Source organism: Callospermophilus lateralis, chromosome 2 (assembly GCF_048772815.1).
Source record: "Callospermophilus lateralis isolate mCalLat2 chromosome 2, mCalLat2.hap1, whole genome shotgun sequence".
NCBI classification, from domain to species: Eukaryota; Metazoa; Chordata; class Mammalia; order Rodentia; family Sciuridae; genus Callospermophilus; species Callospermophilus lateralis.
Genome location: NC_135306.1, coordinates 195,856,618 through 195,880,543, shown reverse-complemented (window position 1 = coordinate 195,880,543; position 23,926 = coordinate 195,856,618). Strand labels below are relative to the sequence as shown.

Below are 23,926 nucleotides of genomic sequence, written 5' to 3'. Positions count from 1 at the left end.
GTTCCCATGGTGTAGGCTCCCTATTTACCTCTCTTATTGTTTCTTTTGCTGAGAAAAAACTTTTTAGTTTGAGTAAGTCCCATTTGTTGATTCTAGTTATTAACTTTTGTGCTATGGGTGTCCTATTGAGGAATTTGGAGCCCGACCCCACAGTATGTAGATCGTAGCCAACTTTTTCTTCTATCAGACGCCGTGTATCTGATTTGATATCAATCTCCTTGATCCATTTTGAGTTAACTTTTGTGCATGGTGAGAGAAAGGGATTCAGTTTCATTTTGTTGCATATGGATTTCCAGTTTTCCCAGCACCATTTGTTGAAGATGCTATCCTTCCTCCATTGCATGCTTTTAGCCCCTTTATCAAATATAAGATAGTTGTAATATTGTGGATTGGTTTCTGTGTCTTCTATTCTGTACCATTGGTCCACCTGCCTGTTTTGGTACCAGTACCATGCTGTTTTTGTTACTATTGCTCTGTAGTATAGTTTGAAGTCTGGTATTGCTATACCGCCTGATTCACACTTCCTGCTTAGAGTTGTTTTTGCTATTCTGGGTCTTTTATTTTTCCATATGAATTTCATGATTGCTTTATCTATTTCTATAAGAAATACCATTGGGATTTTGATTGGCATTGCATTAAACCTATAGAGAATTTTTGGTAATATCGCCATTTTGATGATGTTAGTTCTGCCTATCCATGAACAGGGTATATTTTTCCATCTTCTAAGATCTTCTTCTATTTCTCTCTTTAGGGTTCTGTAGTTTTCATTGTATAAGTCTTTCACCTCTTTTGTTAGGTTGATTCCCAAGTATTTTATTTTTGGGGGGGATATTGTGAATGGAGTGGTTGTCCTCATTTCCATTTCAGAGGATTTGTTGCTGATATACAGGAATGCCTTTGATTTATGCATGTTAATTTTATATCCTGCCACTTTGCTGAATTCGTTTATTAGCTCTAATAGTTTCTTTGTAGACCCTTTTGGGTCTGCTAGGTATAGAATCATGTCTTCCTCAAATAGTGATAATTTAAGTTCTTCTTTTCCTATTTTTATGCCTTTAATTTCTTTCATCTGTCTAATTGCTCTGGCCAGTGTTTCGAGAACTATGTTGAACAGAAGTGGTGAGAGAGGGCATCCCTGTCTTGTTCCAGATTTTAGAGGGAATGCCTTCAATTTTTCTCCATTCAGAATGATGCTAGCCTGAGGCTTAGCATAGCGTGGTAGACACATCACCCCAATTGGGATTGTGTTTTATTTCATGGGCTGGAAAATACTACAATTAAGAACAAAACTTTGAAAAACATCTTTCACTACTGGGGAATCAAGAAAATGTAATTAAGTATGAAACAAAAAAAAAAATGTCAATAGTGTAGAAAACCTTGTTTTTTAAAAAATACTTTTTAAAATAGAAATTGACCATAAAATCTATACAAAGTTTTCCATGTACTTTATATACTTAAATACAAAATTTTTTAAAATGTATGTAATTTCAAAGTTAATGCACATAATCTTCAAGACCCTACAATGATAAAAATATGTTCAACAAACTGAAAATAAATAAAAAATACAAAAGTAACAAAAATATAGATTATAAGCAAAGTGTGAAACCAGTGATGTACAACTCAAAATCATCCAGAGACAATGAAATACAAGGAACAAATGACATAGGTACACAAATTTGATTAACTCAGAATTCTCATGAGAAACTCATTAGCAACAGAAGCAGAATATGAGAAATATAACTGATACAGGAGAAGTTGTTCCCCACTGTGAGCATGGCTATTTCTATTTAAGAGCAACAGTATGTAGAATTTCTTACACTGTTATAAAAAGAAGCCCTCAAAGAGTGGTTGATTAAAAGTCACTTGTCATTCCACAGATTACTTCATGCAAATCTATAAAGGTGAGCTGCAATTGTGCTATTAGACTTCTTTACTTAAGGATAGCTCTAAATTTGATGACCAAGATTCAATTGATAAAGTAGAAAACCACGAAATTCTGAGATCTTTATGAAATAATTCTCTAGTGTAAGTCTCAGATCTTTTTTAACTTTTTCTTATCCAAAATTAAATTAAATACATATCAGAAAGCATTAATGATAATAAATAAGGTAATTTATCTCAGACAATCTTGAAGACTAATGAGAGTAGAATTATGGAACTTGAGAAGAGAGTTCAACACTTTTTCTATCTGTAAATTATTTCCAAAGCATGAAGTGAAGGGGTTAAGTGGAGTGCAGTATTCAGTGTTTTATGAAGTTAGGGAAATATGTAATTATTCATTTTGGGAAGCTGGAGATCAAGAACTAAGTATTTATTAAGAACTGTTAAGCTGTGTTCGCTTCTTCACAGATGAGGTATTAATATGGAGAGTTTAATTTCATTTTCTCTTGTTTTTATTCCCATTAATGTGTTCTGACAATTTACATAATCTGACTAATTCATAGATGGGTTTATTTAAAGTTGTACTTTTAAAAATGGGGTGAAGGAAAAAATAGGGAAATAAAGTTTCATTTGATTACAAGAGCATCACATGAAGGAGGAGAAACTTACAGAGATAAGAAAAAATGTGAAGAAATAGTGTGAAGTATTGCTCATGTTTATTAAGTTAAGGATTAGTTAATGTATTTGACACATTACAGAAATTGTTAATGAGGAAATCAAATGAACATCAAGCTGGGTTAATGTTTTCATATCAGCATAAGTGATTGGAGATATTGGTACAAAACGATAATAGAGCTCTTTTATTCCTCATTTTAAAAAGTTGATTAGGAAAATTTATTCTCCTTAATAAAAAGAGAGGAGTTAAAATTCATTATGAATAAGATTCAGTGGAAAGCTTCAAGAGCAAATATTTGAATAGAAAGAAGATAGAATATTACTACTATAAAGGGGGAAAAACTGTATACCACCCCCCAAAAAAAAACTATATAAAAGGACTGTAACATAATCCTGCCCTTAAGGATGAAATAATAAGTAATATTTCTCCATGTACCGCTGCATAATGATGCACACTTCTCACACTTCTCAGTACTCTTAGTGTCTGTTGATAAAGTCTAATTAAATACATTAGTTTTTTTTTTCTTGAATTGATTTTAACTGCATATCAAGTAATTCTGAAATTACAAATGTCATCCCATGGGGCCAGAGAAAACAAGGTCGTGGTGGAAATTCTTTAAGAGATAAGTGCTATTTTTCTTTATGTATCTAAGTCAGGTAACATAAAATATTAATGCATTTCACAATGTGAGTAAATTAATCACACAATTTACTGTGCCTACAGATGGAGAGCAAATTAAAGCAGAAAAATCAAATACAACTATGGTGATGGAATTCATTCTTTTGGGGTTTTCTGATACTCCCCATCTCCAGTGGATGCTTTTTGGGATATTTTTATTGCTGTATTTGACTATTCTGACTTGCAATAGCATTATTATGCTGATAACACAAACTGACTCTTCTCTTCAAACTCCTATGTATTTCTTCCTTAGCAATTTTTCCTTTGTGGAAATCTGTTATGTAACTGTCACTATCCCAAGAATGCTCATGGACTTTTGTACACAAAAAGGAAATATTTCTTTGTATGCCTGCTCTACACAAATGTGTTTTGTCCTCTTGCTTGGAGGCACAGAGTGCCTCCTCCTGACAGCGATGGCCTATGACCGCTATGTGGCCATTTGTAACCCTCTGCACTACCCTCTGGTCATGAGCCACAAGGTCTGCATGCAGCTGGTGGCTGCCTCCTGGGTCACTGCAATTCAAGCTGCGATTGGACTGACATACCTAATTTTCTCATTGCCCTTTTGTGGATCTAACAGAATTAACCACTTCTTCTGTGATATCCCTCCAGTCCTCCAGCTTGCTTGTGGTGACACATCCATGAATAACATAGCCGTCTACATGTCGTCCATGGTGTTTTTTCTGATTCCGTTTCTGTTGATCTCTGCCTCCTATGGCAAAATCATCTCCAACATTCTAAAAATGCCATCAGCCAGGGGGAGGGCTAAAGCCTTCTCCACCTGCTCTTCTCACCTGACAGTTGTGGTCTTGTTCTATGGAACAGCTAGTATTACTTACTTGCAACCCAAGTCGAATCAGTCTGAGGGAACAGGAAAACTGTTGTCTCTTTTCTACACCATTTTGATCCCAACTTTGAATCCCATCATATACACTCTGAGGAACAAGGATATCACCATGGCACTGAGGAAACTACTAACTAAGTTATTAGCATAAGGCAAAGACTTGAAAACTAATAATTTTCTATTACTTTCTTACGTAACTACAAAAAAAAAAACTTTGCTCTAATGTTTTTAAATCATGATGATTAATATTGTGGTAACTACTACATTATGCCTAGGGCCTTTGATTATAAAGTTTAGGTAAGGTATCTATGTAATAAGAACATAAATAATCCTATTTCAAGTATGTAATTTGAAGATCAATATTTCCTTATTTCCTTCCATGGTTAAGTACTGAGTTAAGAGATTTTATGAGAATCACAATGGAAAACAATTGCCTGTGTCATATAACCAAGAAGTATACACATGTTCTAGGATTGTGTTTTCAATATTCACTTTCTTCTGCATGAATATGGGTTCCATTTTGTAACCTTACTGTTGGATTTAGCCAATTGAAAATGGCAGAAATATTTTAAGAGGGTGGAAGAAGGGAGTCATGATTTTTAAAAATTTATGTATTTTTGCATTATCCCATTTTTATTTTTCTCTGTCCATATTATTTTATAACTAAAACTTCTTAGGATGTTTGCTCCTCCACTGTCCAGATATTATTGTTCCCTAGTCACCTCCCTCCCTCCCATTGTAGCTCTGGTCTTGTTTTGGTAATATCTCTTTCCTAAGAGATTTTTCTTCATTAATACAGTTGTGTACATATAGTGGGCTGGTTCTTAGTGCCTCAAAATACATCTACATCTGGAATGTACAAATAGGAGTGAATCTAAAATAAGTGATTGGTAGATAGAGTTAAGTAAGCCTATTAAAATGAGATCACTAAGGTTTAGGATGGGCATCAAATCCAGTCATCAGTATTCTGATGTGAGAAGGAAGGCAGAAAATATTTTTAAAACATTCATGAAGAAACAGAAGAACATGACATGAGGGCAGAGGGAGAGATTGGTGTGATTCAGTCCTCAACAAAGGCAGAGAAATGTCATCCAAAGCCGGAAGAAGAAGGACTCTATCCTAGCTTTCAGGATAAGTGAAGCCAAGAAGAAGTGTGATTTTTGACTCTGGCTATAACAACTGTGAGTGATGTATTTTCTTTTTTTTTTTTACAACCAGTTTGGGAGAATTTATTGATGAAAATCCAAGAAATTAGTCTGGCATGTAAACATTGCATTCTTTAAATTTCTTTTATTTGACTCCTGTGGAGTTAATTGTCTGCACTTCCAGGACACAGTTGATTTGTCATCTCTTATCCCTGGCTTCAATTTTTGCTTCCATTTAGGACAATAATTTAACACTTTTTTTCTTTTGATGAAAACACTGATTTTTAAATTAAGTAGAATCAGTAGAATCTCATCTTGCAGAAATAATATGTCCAAGAATTATTACAATTATGCATTTGCTCAAGAAACTTAAAAGACAGGTTCAGATTTCTTTTTAAATAATGAAAATCACAATTGGTAGTGAAAGGTAGGCATTGTGAATTATAGCATGTTGACACAGTGGGGTATGTCTACCCCTGTGATACTGCTCAGCCACTCAGGATAATGCTCTGGAGTGGCTGCATTAAAGAAATTCCCACTGCCCTAATATGAAAGAAGAAAATTGTATATCCTACCATATCCATCCAACTAAGAAAAGGTTTATCTTGGAATATTGCCAGATAATTTGTCAATTTTTTTCTATGTCAGTGTCAATATTAAAACAGAAAGAAACACACTCTTCTATTTTTTTCTGACATTTGACTATTTGACTACACAGAGTGCACTCATAAAGAATTTATTTAAAGGAAAATTCAATATAATAACGGAACAAGGCAGGTTAGTGTCTGAAATCTGCAATTCTATCAGCTCCAGGATATTCCCAGGATTCCTTTGGTCCCACACACCAGGATGTACTTTTGCATGAAGTCAGGTGGACTGCACAGAGCATCTGGACTTCTATAATGTTGAGAAAGAGGAGTTGAGGTGAGGCTAATCTCTCTTGATTATGTAACTAATCCAAGTGGTCAAATTCACTAGGAATTTGACCTTTATTGTTAGTTGGTAACTAACAATAAAGACAGTGACTGAGATCACTAGAGTTATTTTCAATATTAAATAGAATAGCTCAAATGCCACTAGTATTAAATGAGAAAAATCTAGTTATATAGGCATGAACAGATAAAAAGATAGAGCTTTTCCCCTACAGAGTGAAGATCAAATCTATATCCACAATGGCAATGACCATGTTCAACACTGTTTATGCTACTGCAATAATTTTTCTAATGCTGCATTACACACAACCTCAAATTTAGAAATATAAGACAAATATGTTTTCATATTTTCTGCAGTTTATGGTGCTGGGTGGATGGTTTTTGGGGCTGCTTTGGATCTCAATGACTGAAATCAACATAGCTGGGTCAAGTTCTTGTCTGGAGGATGAGGGGAAACCTTTGTTTCCAGCTCAGTTAGGTTTTTAGCACTACAGTATATGTCTCCTGCTGGATCCCATTTCTCTTACCATGAATCTCTTGTCTTTCTGACTTTGACCACCATACCTACATATAAAGGATTTATGTGATTTAAACAGATCCACATGAATAGTCTCCAATTATTAATTTCAACTGATATTAGATCTAAATTATTCATGCAAAATGAGTTTATATTAGTACTTTTTTTTTGTAAAAATAGGAGACTTATGTATAAGAGGAAGCATAGTTACTTGGCAATCTTCAAATCATATTTAATAGTTCTATAACACAAAATAATAAAAACAAAAAAATGATAAAACATAGTAAAGCAAAAATAAAATAATTTAAAAATGAAATTACTACATATTTATCAGAGAAGTTCTCTGAAATAACTTATTATGTTTGAAATAGTTAAGTAAATTGTGCCAAGTTTTATTGAAAGACTACAAAGAATCTTTGGTCATAACTAGCAAACAACAGAAAATATAATCTCAGAAGCTAATAATTATGTTTGTTTAAAACATAACATTTTATTTTGTTTGTATATATCCATATATGTTTATATATAAGCATACATAATATACACATATATACACATTTACACACATTACTGTAACTACAAATAACAAAAATAAATACATGGAATTCCATAAAATACTAATTTCACATATTAAAATATATAAAAGAAGCAAACCAAACATGAAATGAGAAATACTATCTGAACTAGAATGGAAATGAGCAACTATTGAAAATTAAGTAAATTTCAGAAAACTTACATGATAAATAGTAAAATAATTTGAAGGAAATTTAGGAGGAAAGAAATAAATAGCATGTGCAGATGATGAGAATATCATAATTAAAGTATATAAACTTTCTCAAATCAATCACAGACTTAAAAAATAGAATAATTTTTTTTTTGTGTGTGTGTATTCAAGAGAGAGAGAGAGAACTTTTTTAAGCATATATAACAATGTGCTACAATGTTGCAGAAATTCAAACCATGTGATATAATTTTACAACTAATAAAGGAATAAATGGTATAATAGAGAGCTCCACAGGTGGACACACCTAACATGTGGAAACACTTGATTATCAAAAATATTACCTCTGCAGAACAGTGTAGAAAAACTGATTTTTATTAAATTATTCTATTAAAATATTCTAAAGTGGATACAAACGTACAATAGAGAACTTGATTCATACTTTACCTAATTACTCATAAAACAATTCTTGTAGTTTGTAAATTTGAATATTAAACATAACAAATTTTTTCAAAGATAATCTGATATGATTTTGTCAGAAGATATCCCCCTAAAGTAGCAGTTCATGTAGGAATATTCAGAGGTGAAATGATTGGATTGTAAAAATGTAAAGAATGAAAGAGAAAAATCAATTTTATGAAGGAAATAACACATTTTAAAAATAATAAGATGTGATTTTAAGACTCAGAAAATCTTACTGTGAGGAAATAGTGACAATTTTGAAATAGTAAATATATTCACCAGTGGATAATCCAGAAAGAGATACATATGTTTGTATTTTAATCAAGATGCTGGGATAAATATGGGCAATTGAATATATTTTCACTGAATATTGCAGGAGTAATCAAATATCTGCACAAGGAAAAGTAAGCCTCAAACTTTTTGTCATGTCTTATATCAATACAAAATGGATCATATACATAAAAGTGAAATGTACATGATAAAATGATGTAGAAGACATCAGAAGATAAAACCTGTGAGGTACTGTGGTGAAATATTTGTAAAGACAGCTCAAGGGGCTGGGATTGTGGCTCAGTGGTTGTGTGCTTGCCTAGCATGTGTGGGGCCCTGGTTTCGATCCTAAGCACCACATAAAAATAAATAAATGGAATAAAGGTATATAAAAAAGACAGCTTAAACACACACTTTACAAACATAAAGATATGGAACTACCTAAAAATATATAATTTTTAAAAAGATAGCATTAATCAATTATTGCTCAGACATATTTCAATTGATGTATTTGCATTCAGAGTGTATCAAGAACACTTGCCATCCAATAAGTAGATACCTAGTAATAAATGAACAAAGCATTAAAAGGACACTTTAATTTTCACAAAAAAGTTAATTTAGTATAAAATAATTCTATTTCTGGAAAAGTCCTGGACCCCCACCCCTGATCTTGAAGACATTCCAAGCAAAGTGTGTATATGGGAGGAAAAAAAAGTGGCATATTTTGCTATGGGACTGGATGATCTGGATCTGGATGAATGGTGGGGAATCAGCAGAGTACAGAAGGCAAATCTACATCCCCCACTAATGCATTTAAAAGAAGCAGTTAGAGAGACTAACTTTCTGGAAAGTAATAGTGGACAAGTAAGTGGTATTTCACTGCCAGGAATTTCCTTCCTCATGGGAAAAGCTCTATGCCAATGAGAAATTGAGGAAAAGTAGAGTCCATCTAGGAAACACAGCCTTGCAAAATGAGCCTGAATGTCTGCCAAAGAGAAGCAGTACTCTAGAAATTAAATTGATACAAGAAGATGTTCCCCCAGGAGCATGACTATTGCTATTTAAGAGCAATCCATGTTTGCTTCAAGCAAAAATATAGTTGAATTACAGTGACTTCCTCAGAGAAAGAAGAGCTTAAAATGTTTCTAGATTAACATTGACTGATAGAGACTGCTTCATGTACATTAATAAAGGTATGGTGTAGTTCTGCTACTAATACATTTTATTTAAGAATATTTTAAATTTGAGGATCAAGAATAATGTAATAAAGCAGAAAATAATAAAATTGTGAGTGTCTATGAAATGATTAATTCAAGTAACTCATATATTTTAACTTTGTTATTTATATACTTAAATAAAATAAGATGCATGTCTAATAATGACAATTATATTTACAATAACCAAAATTATTTAAGATAATCTTGAAAACAACTACTGACAACAATGTGTAACTTAAGGGAGCAGCATCTGATCACTTCTATCTATCAATATATTAATTCAAAATCATAGATTGATGGGGCTCAATTGTGCATAGGTATAATAGATTTCAGAATATAAGGAATGTAGAAAACTCATTTGGGAAGTTGCAAAACAAGAATTGGGAAAATGCAATGGGAATTGTCTTGTAGTGCTGACTGCATCATAGGGATGAAACTAACAAAGACAGTTTTATTTTTGATTCCCTTGAATCACCTGAGTGAATAAAACTTAGTGTCAAACACAGCAGAACTTGTAAAAGATAACATTATGAAAAGAAAATAAAGAAAGGGTGCTATATTTGCTTAAAAGACAATTAAATGACCATGGAGAATCTCACACAAGTAAGAAAAGAAATACAAAAAAAGTGTGTATGTAATAGGTCATGTGTATTTATTAACTAAAAGGATAATTGAATTTACTATTTTCTGATGTGCTGCTAGGTACCAAACCCAGAGCATCACCCATCACTGAGATTCATCCCCTGCTGAATTCAGGTTTTTGATTCACATTACTGTAGTTGTTATTAGGGAAAGTAAATGAACAACATGCTGGAATCTAGGTTCCCATATATAGCCTAAACAATGGATTATTACATAAATAATAATAATGCATGTTTATTTACTCAAAAATAATGAATTAGTTTAAAAAGTTCATTTTTTAGAGTTTAAACAAAGACTTACAGTTCATTTTGAATAATAATTAAAGAAAAAGTTTTAGGGAAATATTTAGGACTTAAATATGATATTAGAATACCAATGAGCAGATAATAAAATAAACCCAGGAATATCAATACAAAACACCGTAACATTATTTTCCTTTGCAGGGTGAAATGATGAAAATCTGTTTCTCAAAAATATACATTTTTATTTTGTTTAGTGAATAAATTTTAAATGCATATCACTTGATCTCTGAAATTTGAAATTTTAAGTAGTAGAAACAAAAATAGGTAATGGTAGAAATGATTGATGAAATTATAAAAGTGTATTTATGGACTAAACTCCAGGTATCATAAGAGATCAATGTGGTTCAAGATAGGAATAAATTAACCATGTTAAATTTATCATATCTGCAGGTGAAGAGCCAGTTAGAACAGGAAAACCAAATACCACTACATTGATGGAATTTGTTCTTTTGGGATTTTCTGATATTCCCCACCTTCAGTGGATGATTTTTGGAATATTCTTATTCTTATATTTCACTATATTGATGTGCAATAGCATTATTATACTGATAACAAAAACTGACCCTGCTCTTCAAACTCCTATGTATTTTTTTCTTAGCAACTTTTCGGTGTTGGAAATCTGTTATGTAACAGCCACTATGCCAAGAATGCTCATGGACCTTTGTACACAGAAAGGAACTATTTCCTTTTATGCCTGTGCTACACAAATGTGTTTTGTCCTCTTGCTTGGAGGCACAGAGTGCCTCCTCTTGACAGTGATGGCTTATGACCGCTATGTGGCCATTTGTAACCCTTTGCAATACCCTGTAGTCATGAGTCACAAGGTTTGCATACAACTAGTGGCTGCGTCTTGGGTCAGTGGAATCCCTGTTGAAATTGGGCAAACATACCAGATTTTCTCTTTGCCCTTTTGTGGGTCTAACAAAATTAACCACTTCTTCTGTGACATCCCCCCACTGCTCAATCTTGCTTGTGGTGATACTTTTGTGAATGAGATGGCAGTATATGTGGTTGCAGTACTCTTTGTCATGGTTCCATTTATCTTGATCTCTGCTTCCTATGGCAAAATCATCTCCAACATTCTAAAAATGTCATCAGCCAGAGGGAGGGCTAAAGCCTTCTCCACTTGCTCTTCTCACCTGATGGTTGTGGTCTTGTTCTATGGAACAGCTAGTATCACTTACCTACAACCCAAGTCAAATCAGTCTGATGGAACAGGGAAACTTCTGTCTCTTTTCTGTACCATTTTGATCCCAGCTTTGAATCCCATCATCTATACTCTGCGGAACAAGGATATCACCATGGCATTGAAAAAACTACTAACTAAGTTATTAACATGAGGAAAAGACTTGAGTACTCAATAAGAATTTACTCATAGTCTTCTCATTTAATTACAGCAGGAATATATTTCAGGTATATTCCAAAATTTTAAATACCTACAATTTGAATTATTATTAGCAAACCATCTTCTGTTAAAGAAAGTTTGCTTCATATACTTAGATAAGGGCTTCCCTGAAAGCAGTGTCAACATTAACCCAATAACAAGGACATCATTTTGAACATCAATCTTTCCTCTCATAATTATCTATTGAGTTTAGAGACATCAGAAGAAACCAAATGAAAGATAGCAAGTGTATAGTGCAACCAGGGAAAAGAGTCTTGTTCTGTAATTTCTTCTACTCTTTCATTCTAGCAAGTATTTGCTACCCTTCTCTGATGTTATAAGGATGTGTTTAGCCAAAGGAAAATTCCTAAAGAAATTATGATTTTGGTAAAAGGAACATTTTGTGTTTTTTAATTTTCTTATTTTTTTCTTATTTTCGCATCTTTATTTCTTCTTGTATTCCCAGTCATTTTAAGTCTGTAAATCCTGTTCATGTTTCTATTTCTGGAATAGACAATGATTTTTGGTAGCTTCAGTCTCTCCTATGTTAACTTAAGGATTTGTTTGTTTATTATAAGTTTGTAGATCTATACATTTTATGTCTTTGACTGAGTGCTGGTCTTTCTAAATGTATCTCCATCTGGATCCTAAAAATATGATTCTGTTGGGAACAAACAGGTCTTTTAAATATAGTTAATTAAGGATTTTGAAATAAGATTTAAGACAGGCACCAAAGTGAAGGAAGTGTCCTCATAAGACACAAATGACAGAAGTTTAGAAAATGAACATAGAGAAACAGAGAACATCATGTGAAGATGGAGGCAGAGACTGGAGGGATTCAGGCACAAACCAAGGAAGACAAGAGCCACCCAATACTGGAAGAACAGAGGAATGACGCTCTCTTAAAGCATTTGGAGGAGGTGAAGCCCCAAACTATTCAGTTGGGACAGTGACCTTCAGAATATGAGAGACTGATATCATGTTGTTTTCAGCCACCAATTTGTGTTGATGTGGTCACTTGGGACTAGGAATGAATTATATCATGTAAATGATGCTCTGATTAAAGTCTTTTATTTAAATCATCAAGCATGAATTCTGTACCCAGCAAGGTTACAGCTCATATATCATGCATCCTTACTTCTCTAGTTCCACCCATTTTGGCCCACATTTTTTTTTAATGTAAAATAAAAATAATTATTCTCTTATTTAATAAACAAAATCCATGAAATATCATCTTCTAAGATTTATATCACAAAAATATTCCACACATTTGTTCCAATGTGTTTATGAAAGTATATATTTATGTTTGTCACAATCAGAGATAAATTGAAGGTGAGACAGGTAACTTAGACTCTGTTGATGCACTGGAGTGAATACATACCTTAACTGTACTCAGCCGCTCAGGACAGCCCTTCAGGGCAGCTCCACTGAGGAAACCTCACCTCCCTGACAAGTAAAGAAGAATGTAAATCTCTGCATGTCATTCCAATTAAGAAAGTATGTACATGTGAAAATTGCCAAATCAGTGATCAAATAAATGTTTCTATCAATTTGTATAAATAATAGACCTAAAATAATAAATATGTTTGCTTTGTTTTCTGTTGTTTTGATTATTTGGAGATTCACTATACCAAACAGAGTACATTCACAAAGACTTTTGTCTAATGACAAAAAAATATTGTTCATGGAATAAAGAAAAAATGTAGTCAATTTTCTGGTTCTGAGAGACACTCAGTACCAGGAAATTCCCAACTTTCCCCTTTTCCCCATATACCAGGCTGCATGTTTGCTTGGCATCAGATGGCCTGTGCAGGAAATCTGGACTTTAGCCCGAGAGAGTATGGGGAATTGGGGTGGGATCTTATTTCTCCTGGTCATGTCATGTTATGACTGCCATGCTGTCAATCAAACACATTAGGAATTTTGACAACTAGCAATAAAGAAGTGAGTGAGACCATGAGTTTTGTTTTGGACCTTCCACAGAACATCCTAAAGTACACTGTCCTAAGTAAAAGACCTTAACTAGGCATACATAGAGTCAAAGATTCCTTCTACAGATCAAGGGCAAAACCACTCTAAAAGGGTAAAGACTAAGTTCAATGTCTTTTAAGTTACTCCTGAATTTTCAAATATTGCTTAACAAGTGACCAAAAACTCAGCATTTGCAGTAAATACAAATTTATCATCTCATAGCATCTGTGGGTCATAAGTCTTGGCAGGGTGGCTGGTTTCTATGATTTGGGTCTCCATGGCTAAATTTAAGGTGTGGAGGCTGTGGGGAAGAGTATTTGATTCTAGCTCAGCTAGGATGTTTGCAGAATCAAATTTCTTGTGCTGGTAAAATTCAGGTGCATTTTCCTTGAAGGATGCCAACTGGGGACCAAGTGTTAGTTCCTAGGAACCAACCACATTGCATCCTCCCGCTCTCTTTTATTTATCTCCCACTGAATCCTTGGATTACTGATTCTGACTACCATACCTAAGTTTTAAGAGATTTATGTGATTCAGTCGTGGCTACAAGGCTGACAAACCTACTTAAAAGCAAATGAAGTTAGTCCTTAATGATAAGTGCAAAATGATTTTATAGCAACATACATTCTTTGAATAAGCAGGAGGAGATGCATGCATAGGAAGAACCATAAAGTTTAGGACCATCTTAAAATTATATTCACTAAAGATATAAAGGAATAAAAACAATAAAATATATTCAAACTCATTGAATTTTACATCTCATTGAAAATATTTTAAAGTTTGTAGTGTGGTTTGAAAAATTTACCTCATAATATCAGTATCTAAATAGCAAGTTGATAATGAAAAATAATACTGACATTGTGTAAGGTGCAAGTATACCTGTCAAAATAACCAATTAAAATACATGGTCATGTGCTAGGATAGTTGTTCTGTTGTTGAAAGTATTAATGATAAACTTAAATATTAATGGCTATGTATTAGAGTATTCCATTTTGCTTTTGAAACTGTTCTTAAATATTGGTTGTGAAATGTAATAAAAGTTACTTTTAACTTCACTTTTTATTCCCAGAAATATTCGATATTGGAAAATAAATATACTGTGCTAGTACAAGCAGCCTAACACTGTTACTAGTTGGCCACATTTAAGTTGAAACAAAGATGCAAAAATAAGAACTATATTTTGTAAACAAAAAAAAAATCAACAGGGCTATATTAAATTTTAAAAAAATTCTGAAAATATTCCGTAAGCAAAGAACTCAGAGAGCAAGGTTTGAAAGACTTTGACTCTTTGATCTGGAAGCAAGTTCTAAATCCCAGACTTGCTGGGGTATAAATGCAGGACAGGGTGCAGGAGGCTCTGAGTGCTGAGATATCCTTTAAATGAAATGAAGACAGAGGTAAACAAGGTTCACTGTGGAACTGGATGCCACAAGGAAAACTACATGGAATTTATTGGTACCTGGAGTAAGTGTTCTTCAAATTAACCCAGAGACTGCTGTCTATCCCAAGAAACAGGGAAAGTACACGACCAGGGTCCCTTCCAGTCACCCCATGGCATACCAGTGCAGGCTGGTAAGAATTTGTTGTTCATTGATATCTGAACCTGAAGAGGATGACTTAGGCCATAGAGAAATTTGCTACAAAAGGTTTTAGATTTTAAGAAACTGAACTACATGAGATCAGAGAAGGATCTGATGTGTTTGGAACAAATAATGAAACACACTATTAGTGGTCAAAACTCGGGCTGTGGTTTCATGCTCTCCAAACATATTTCCATATGTTTGACATAAAGCAACTTCTCCAGCACCATCCTATTTAGTTGGAAAGACTAATCAGATTTCTTTAGTTATAGATCGTTTTTAATGAGTGTTTTGTCTTATGTGTGAACTCTGACTAGTTTCCCCAATATCATCTCGGTTAAAATTAGGTGTATTATATGTTGGTGCTTTTTAAAGCATGTTTTTTTCTGTATGATCTCTGTTCAATTTTAAGTTATTTGAGTGCTAGTTGTCCATGAGGAACTACAAAGATGGCTGAGGGAACTAGGCCATATAGTGTGGTGCAGATGGAAGTAAGAGACTTTCCTAAATGCTACCTGCAAAATTGTACTGTGTAGGAAACTTGCTTATTTTGCTAAGTAATTGGTATATCTGACTTTTTTTTAAATTTTCTTGGATATTTTCAGATGTTTTATAGTGTGATAAATATCATTTCTAATGATAGGAAGATGATTAGATAAATCTGCTTTAATGGTGGATGGACATTCAATGTGTTACCTACTATAGTAAAGTCAAGGTTGTGATACTTCATGAGTATAGTTCTCATTTTTTGATATAAGTGAAAAAAATGATAATAAAAAAGTACAGAGAATCAATGTAGAAACATGCAGTATTAAAGAGAAACAGATTCAAAACATGCAAAGAATGTGCTTTTAGAAACATAATGTGCATGCTCATGGAAATCTAAGCAGGAAATCAAAAAATTGATTCCACATACCTAAGATTCTAGCTAGGCTCATGGTTTGTTGTTTGAGACTCTTCTCCACACATACCTGTAAACAGTTCAAACAGGATAGGGTGTTACGATGAAACTTTCCTCTTGTCTTTCTGCTATAATCTACTTTAAAATATTTATTTTGGTCATAGTCTCTAGTTTTCAAACAGCTAGATACTTTTCCTGATTAGACAACATTACACAAATTTTAAAATTTCTAGGTATTTGTCATCACGGAGGGTGTGCTTTAGTTTCTACAAATGTTAATTTAGGGTACAGATGATTCAGTTCTAAAAAGGGCCACCCCAAATGGGAACAGTCAATGTAGAGAACATGTATGGGACAAAATATGTGTCACATTTCCTAGAGGCCTGGATGGCCTAAATCTGAAAAAAAAAAAAGTAAAGAAAGAAAATCCACATGACTAACTAAAGGCCATGTATATGATAGAACTTGGCTTGTTTGTTTGTTTTTAACTTCTGTGGCCTGACATGATAGACAAATAAGTGATATTTCACTGCCAGTAAATTGCTTCCTCCTGAGGGAGGCTCTAGGCCAAGGATGGGCTGGGGAGAAGGATGGATCTATATCCAAAAGCTACGACCTAGAAAAGTGAACCTGAATGCTTGCCAACAGAAGTTCCCTAGAAATTAAATTGGTACGTGAGAGAAGATGTTCCCCAGGGTTGGCAGGACTATTGCTATTTAAGAGCAATGCATGTTTCCAGAAAGCAAAGCTGATATAAAATTAGAGTAAATTTCCAAGAAAAGAACTGAAAATTTTACAGGATAAGTCACTTAACACTCCATAGACTGCTTCATGCAAATCTATAAAGGTAAGGTTTAATAGAGCACTTCGAGTATTTTATTCAGATAGTTGTAAATTAATAAATCAGAAAATCATCAAATTCTGAGATCCATATCTGAGTAAAATATTTATATAATGCATGCATATCTTAAATTTATTAATTTTAAAGTTGAACAGTTTTAGATATATGTAAGTAATGATAATGACATATATAAGGTAAATGATTTATTTAAACTAAAATTGAAAACCAGTAGAAAACATTGAAATATAAAGATGTTTAGTAGACATTTGACAAAAATAAAATAAAAGCAATAAAAGCTTCAAGAGTAAAGGTTTGAAGCAAAAGAAGGTGCAATATCACTACCAATACAGAGAAAAATAATAAACTAAAAAAAAAAAAGAAATGAGAAAAAGTATGTAACATGATTCCAACCTTAAGGAAAAATAATAAAATATTATTTATCCACAATATGTTCTAAACAATAATAAATACTTCTCAATAACATTGTTATCATTACAAGTCAAGTATAATAAGTGAATTCAATCTTAATGCTTCATTTTACCTGCTTTTGAGTTAATGCCTGATGCTTCAAAGTTTATTTCATAAAAATAGAGCATACAGATAATAAAAATAATTTAAGGGATTATAAAGTATATTCATGCATCTAAGCTACATAACATAGGATATCAATGCAGTTACAAAGATAAATGAATTAACCATCTTGAATTTGCAATATCTGCAGATGGGGATCAAATTAAAACAGAAAAATCAAATACAACAATGCTGGAATTTGTTCTCTTGGGGTTTTCTGATATTCCCCATCTCCGGTGGATGCTGTTTGGGATATTTTTACTCATCTACTTGGCTATTCTGATGTGCAATAGCATTATAATAGTAATAACACAAACTGACCCTGCTCTTCAAACTCCCATGTATTTCTTCCTTAGCAATTTTTCCCTTGTGGAAATCTGTTATGTAACGGTCACTATCCCAAGAATGCTCATGGACCTATGTACACAGAAAGGAAATATTTCCTTGTATGCCTGTGCTACTCAAATGTGTTTTGTCCTCTTGCTTGGAGGCACAGAGTGCCTCCTCCTGACAGCAATGGGCTATGACCGCTATGTGGCCATTTGTAACCCTCTGCAGTACCCTGTAGTCATGAGTCACAAGGTCTGCATGCAGCTGGTGGCCACCTCTTGGATCAGTGCACTTCCAGCTGTGATTGGACAAACATACCAGATTTTCTCTTTGCCCTTTTGTGGATCTCACAGAATTAACCATTTCTTCTGCGACATCCCTCCAGTCCTCAAGCTTGCTTGTGGTGACACTTTTGTGAATGAGATGGCAGTCTATGTAGTTGCAGTGGTGTTTGTCATGATTCCATTTCTGTTGACCATCGCCTCCTATGGCAAAATCATCTCCAGTATTCTGAAATTGTCATCGGCCAGAGGAAGGGCTAAAGCCTTCTCCACCTGCTCTTCCCACCTGATGGTTGTGGTCTTGTTCTATGGAACAGCTGGGATCACGTACTTGCAACCCAAACCAAATCAATCTGAAAGAATTGGCAAACTGATTTCTCTCTTCTACACCATTTTGATTCCAGCTTTGAATCCCATCATATACACTCTGAGGAACAAAGACATTATGGTGTCACTGAGAAAACTACTAGCTAAGGTGTTAAAATGAGGCAAAGATTTGAAAACTCAGAAATAATTTGCTAATGTTGCTCCAAATATATGAATTTTATTACTATATTCTCAAATGATGGTAGTTAATATTTAGTAAAGATCCACATTATATCCAGGAATCTTTGTTTTATAGAGTTTAGGTGAGGGTTTTAGTACAACCAGAGAGCAAATTAACTCAATTGAAAGATCTATTTTGAATATGAATCTTTCCTCTCATGGCTAACTGTGGAGTCAAGAATCTTCCCGAGTAGCATGAAAGATTGTTAACTGTGTCATAAACCTGTGTTTAGGGTCATGTTCTGGGATAATTTTCTTTAATTTTCTCATTCCTCCAGATAAAATCTACTATTCTCCAATAATGTGTTTGAATTTACCAGTGAAATTCCATGCAGAGCTATGATGATAAACCATGTCCCTTTAACTGTACAATTCCTGAGTATGTTCTTTCCTGTACCACTCAGATTTCATTGTTCTCTGTTAACCTCAGTCCCTTATGTTGTAGCTTCTAGTCTGCCTTTGGTGATATCTATTTAGTATGAGAAGTTTGTAGAATTTTCACTATCAATACCTATTTTGAGGGGGTTGGATGGCATTCTCTCAAAATATATCTCTACTCAGAAACTTCAAATGTGACCATTTGTAAAAAGGGTCTTTGCAGATGTACATCAATAAGGATTTTGAAATGAGATCATCATGTTAGGAAGCAAATCCAAGGATCAGAGCCCTCATAAGATCAGAAGGCAGAAGAAGATTAGAAAACAGAGGAAATCAGAGAAGAACATCATGTGAAAGTGGAGGCACAGACTGGAGTGATACCACCATGCACCAAGGAAGACAAGGGACTCCAAAGGCCGAAGGGGACTGGGTGTGACTCTTCACTAAAGACCAGAGTAAGTAAGCCCCCAACCACACTGTGATTTGGGAGACTGGTCTAGAGAACTGTGAGAGAGTAAATTTGTGTTGCTGTAAGTCATCCATTTAGGGTAATTTGTTAAGGCAGACATAGGAAAATAATACAGCATGTAAATGGTTCTATCATTAAAGTTCTTTTATTTTAATTATCTTACATGAATTGTGTTCTTGCCTGTTCACACTGGTAAAATCCACATTTGTATTCTTCCACCCATTTGGGGAAATGTTTTGTTTTTTTTTTTCAAAATATTACTTAATTTTTTATTTTACAAACTAGATTTTGAAATGTTATCTTATGGAAATACTATCTGCCTAAGAATTGTATCAGATTATATATATATATGAAATATGTTGTGGTGGTACTTGAAATTGAGTCCAAAAACACTCTAGCCCTGAGCTATTACCCTACTTATTTTTATTTTATTTTTTATTTTGAGATAGGGTCTTCTGATGCTGCAGCGGCTGGCCTTGAAGTTGTGATCCTCCTGCTTGAGCCTCCCAGTAGCTGGGATTACAGGCATGTGCCACTGCATCTGGCTCTGAATGATTTTTTAAAGACTTTTGGTTTTCTTTTTCTTAACAATGTAAGACCAAATTGGAGTCAAAGGGGAGTCTCTGTGCACCTAGAGTAAGCCCTGGAGTACATCTATGCTCTCTAGTACTGCCAGCCCCACAAGGCCACGCTTTAGAGCAGCTCAGTGATAGAAATTCCCATTTTCCAAACAGAATGGAGAGCCCATCATTAATCTGAGTAAGAAAATACATCTCTCTGAAAGTGACTATATTGTCAATCAAACAGATTTTCCTCTCTATATGGGTGTCATTATTAAACCTATAGGAAAATGAATGTAGCTGCGTTGTTTTCTGTAGTTTGTTTATTTGAAAGGACTCACCAGATGGCAGTGTACTCACAGTGACAAACACATAGCTCAGTGATGTAGAGAAAAGATGCAGGCAAGCAATGGAGACCTACTGGGCAGCAGGAAATTCCTTGCATTCTTACTGTCCCACATACCAGGCTGCACTTTTGGTTCATATCAAGTGGACTGTGCAGGGAATGTAGATTTCTGGAAGGCTGAGTAAGGGGGGAGTTTAGGTGGGGTCTCATCTCTCTTGGTCATGTTACTAAGTCAGGCCATCAAACACATTAGGGCTATAGCCAAACACCAAGACAGTGATTGGTGTCACCAGAGTGCTGTTAGAGATCACACAGAATATCATGAAGTCCCCTGTTCTTAACCTTAAGTAAGAGCAAAAATGTAGGCATATAGGCATGACAGATACAAAGACAGAACTTTTTGTCAATTAGGTATAAATCAACCACATCTGCATGGTGATAATAACAAAATTCATAGCTTTTTAAGTCATTGCAGTGGTTTTCTAATGGTGCTAAACAAATGACCACACAGTTAGCATGTTAAGGCACCACACACCTATCTTCTTTATATGTAGGTCCTAAGTCTGGTGCAGGGTCACTGATTTCTCTTCCTAGGCTCTCAAGCTGAAATCCAAGTGTCTGCTGGGCCAAGCTATTATCAGAAAGATGAGGGGAAGATATTTGACTGCAAGCTCAGCTTGGTTATATTGTTTCCATAATCCATTTTCTGGTGGAGAGAAGACCACAGGCCCAGTTTTCTGGCTGAATATCAATGGAGTCCAAGTCTTAGCTCCTAGAAACCTGCCACATTTCATAATTCTGCCCTCTTGGATCTCTCACCTTGAAACTCTTGACTTTTTTTTAGTTCTGTTTACTCCACATAGATTGAAAGGAATTATGTGATTCAATTAGGTCCACATGAGTAATCTCCCTAAAGTCAGCTGACATTACACCTTAATTCTAAGAGAAAAATAATTTTACATTATGGCATAGATGACTGATTGAACGAATAAAATTGAAAGTATAGGAGGAAGGATAAACCATCTTAGAATAGTACTTTGTAGAGTTATAATATACACAAATGCAAAAATCAGGAGAAAATGATAAAAATATACAAAATAAAACAGTAAGTAAATATTTTAAAATGGAATCAGTGAAATTTGATGGCTCCTTGCTTTGAGCCATAGAGCTAAATACACTGTGACAAGTTGTGTTGAGAGGCTACAAAGCCAGAACTGTCAATACTAGGAAATCACAGATGATAAAATATAACCTCAGAAATTAAAGTATTTGTTTAGTCACAAAGTGGCTATACTTCTATTTTTTTTCTCAAATGTATGATTTCCTGGAACTGATTTTCATATTAATAATAGTAGTCCTAAATTAATTTTCAAATATATAAATTACCATTCCTTAGTAATTATTCCATTCACAAAGTGGTTTATCTTCAAAGGTATGCTAAAATCTTTTGGTAGCAGTTCTGTTTTTTTTTGTTGTTGTTGTTGTTTTTTGACTAGTATCGGAATATTACTGAATTTGAGAGGAAGTCATTGTAGAAAGATTCATGGCAGTATACAGCAAATGGCGTTAAGAAAGATAGAGTCATTTCAATGAAATTAATAGCAAAATCAATTTGTTTCCATGTAAAAGAAGGCAATATGATATTGAAATACAATTAGCCCTTCATATCCATGAATTTTATATCTCTATAAAAATGAGATTTAAAAAATTTGAGAAATAAAAAATGTCATCTGTACTGAATGTATACAGATATATTTCTTAACATTATTCCTTAAAAATATTGTATAACAACTACATAAGTACATTTATAACATATTCTTTTGCTATTATAAATAAACTAGAGGTGATTTAAAGTATATTACAGTGTTTTTGTACATACAACATCATTTTACAGAAGGAACTTGAACATCTACTGATTTTAGTGTCCAATGGTGTCTTGGAAGTGATCTATCACAGACACTGAGGAAGTACTATAATATGTAAAACAAAATAAAAAATAGCAAGTAGTTGTGAAGAGTCACATAAAATATTTCAGCAATCTAATCCAGTGAACTATAAAATCATTTAAGAAAATTAGAGAAAGCAAATATGATGTTGGTGATACATTGTTGTAACAGAAAATTCAGTATTAAAAAATATTTTTCTCCCAGTGTGAGCCACAAATTCAATGAAATAGAATAAAATCATATGTGTGTATGTATATATTGGGTGTTGTTTAACATATAAGACTGATTTGAAAATTGTTTTGGAGAAGAAGATGGTCAATAATCACTCAGGTAATGTTGAATAAGAGTAAAGTGAGGGGAATCAGTGTAGCCAACATCAGAACATATTTTAATGCTGCAGAAACTGACAGAGTTGTACAATCTAAGTGGACAATTACACACAGAGATCTCAACACACAGACAGACTTGAATAATCACTTTAATAAGTCTTGCTATTTAATTGAATTTTAATGTGTAAAAAAAGGAATTCCTTAATATTTACTCCATAATATTTATATAATAAAATGGTTTCAAATACTTTATATCCCAAATATGTAATAAAACATGAAGTAATTTCAAAAGCAATTTATATTATCTTCATAGTTTTAGTTTGAAAAAATTCTATTAGCACAGCCATTAACCATTGTGGAAAACATTGATAAATTAAACTGCAATAATTAAAAATTGTTGTTGCGGGATATAATTGACCAAGTTAAATGCATATAAAAAAATATGCCAGGCCTGGCGCAGTGGCACAGGCTGTAATCCTAGCAGTGCAGGAGGCTGAGACAGGAGGATCTTGAGTTCAAAGCCAGTCTCAGCAACTTAGCAAGGCACTAAGCAATTCAGTGAGATCCTGTCTCTAAGTAAAATGTAAAATAGGGCTGGGGATGTGGCTCAGTGGTTGAGTGTCCCTGAGTTCAATCCCTACTACCGAAATAAATATATAAATAAGCCAGAATAAGACCCATTAGTCTGCATAATGAGTATGTAAGCAAAAAACAAAAATAAAATGTGTTCTTCCTCCAAAGAAGTCAAAAAGAAATGTTGCAACTAAAAATAATTAAATATAATGTACATACAGAAGTTAATCAAATTAAAACATATATATATATATATATATATATATATATATATATATAGAGAGAGAGAGAGAGAGAGAGAGAGAGAGAGAGAGAGAAAGTTTGAGAAGATATTTCAAGGAGAAAGGAGAAAGGAGCACTTCACAAATGCCCAGGGTGAAAAATAATAATAATCCATTAGTAATATGTGGGAGATCAACCTTGCACTTGACTGAGTCACACTCCCGGCTGGGTGCTGTGGCGCTCAGTCACAGAGATGTGTCAGAGCTTTCCCCACCCTTCTTGATTTTGAGGGTCAGTGTCTCATGCATGGGTGTGTCTTGCTACAGCCCCATGGGTGGAGCTATGCTCACCTGTTCCTTTGTAATATAACCCCTTGCCCTGTTTAGTATAGAATCTTCCATGGAAGTGCCTT

At 33.9% G+C, this 23,926-nt stretch overlaps 3 protein-coding genes across 3 annotated transcripts; all 3 read left to right on the top strand.

Annotated features, from left to right (window-relative positions):
* The first annotated feature begins 3,276 nt into the window (after positions 1-3,276).
* Positions 3,277-4,230, top strand: LOC143391756 (olfactory receptor 10AG1-like). The gene has a single exon (XM_076844506.2). It carries the CDS (start codon positions 3,319-3,321, stop codon positions 4,228-4,230), a length of 912 nt encoding a protein of 303 aa, XP_076700621.1. The 5' UTR covers positions 3,277-3,318.
* Positions 4,231-10,661: 6,431 nt separating this feature from the next.
* Positions 10,662-11,627, top strand: LOC143391755 (olfactory receptor 10AG1-like). The gene has a single exon (XM_076844504.2). The coding sequence runs from the start codon at positions 10,722-10,724 to the stop codon at positions 11,625-11,627; it is 906 nt and encodes a 301-aa protein (XP_076700619.2). The 5' UTR covers positions 10,662-10,721.
* A 6,096-nt stretch (positions 11,628-17,723) lies between these two features.
* On the top strand, positions 17,724-18,632 carry LOC143390457 (olfactory receptor 10AG1-like). Its single transcript, XM_076842841.1, has one exon. The coding sequence runs from the start codon at positions 17,724-17,726 to the stop codon at positions 18,630-18,632; it is 909 nt and encodes a 302-aa protein (XP_076698956.1).
* Positions 18,633-23,926: the final 5,294 nt, after the last annotated feature.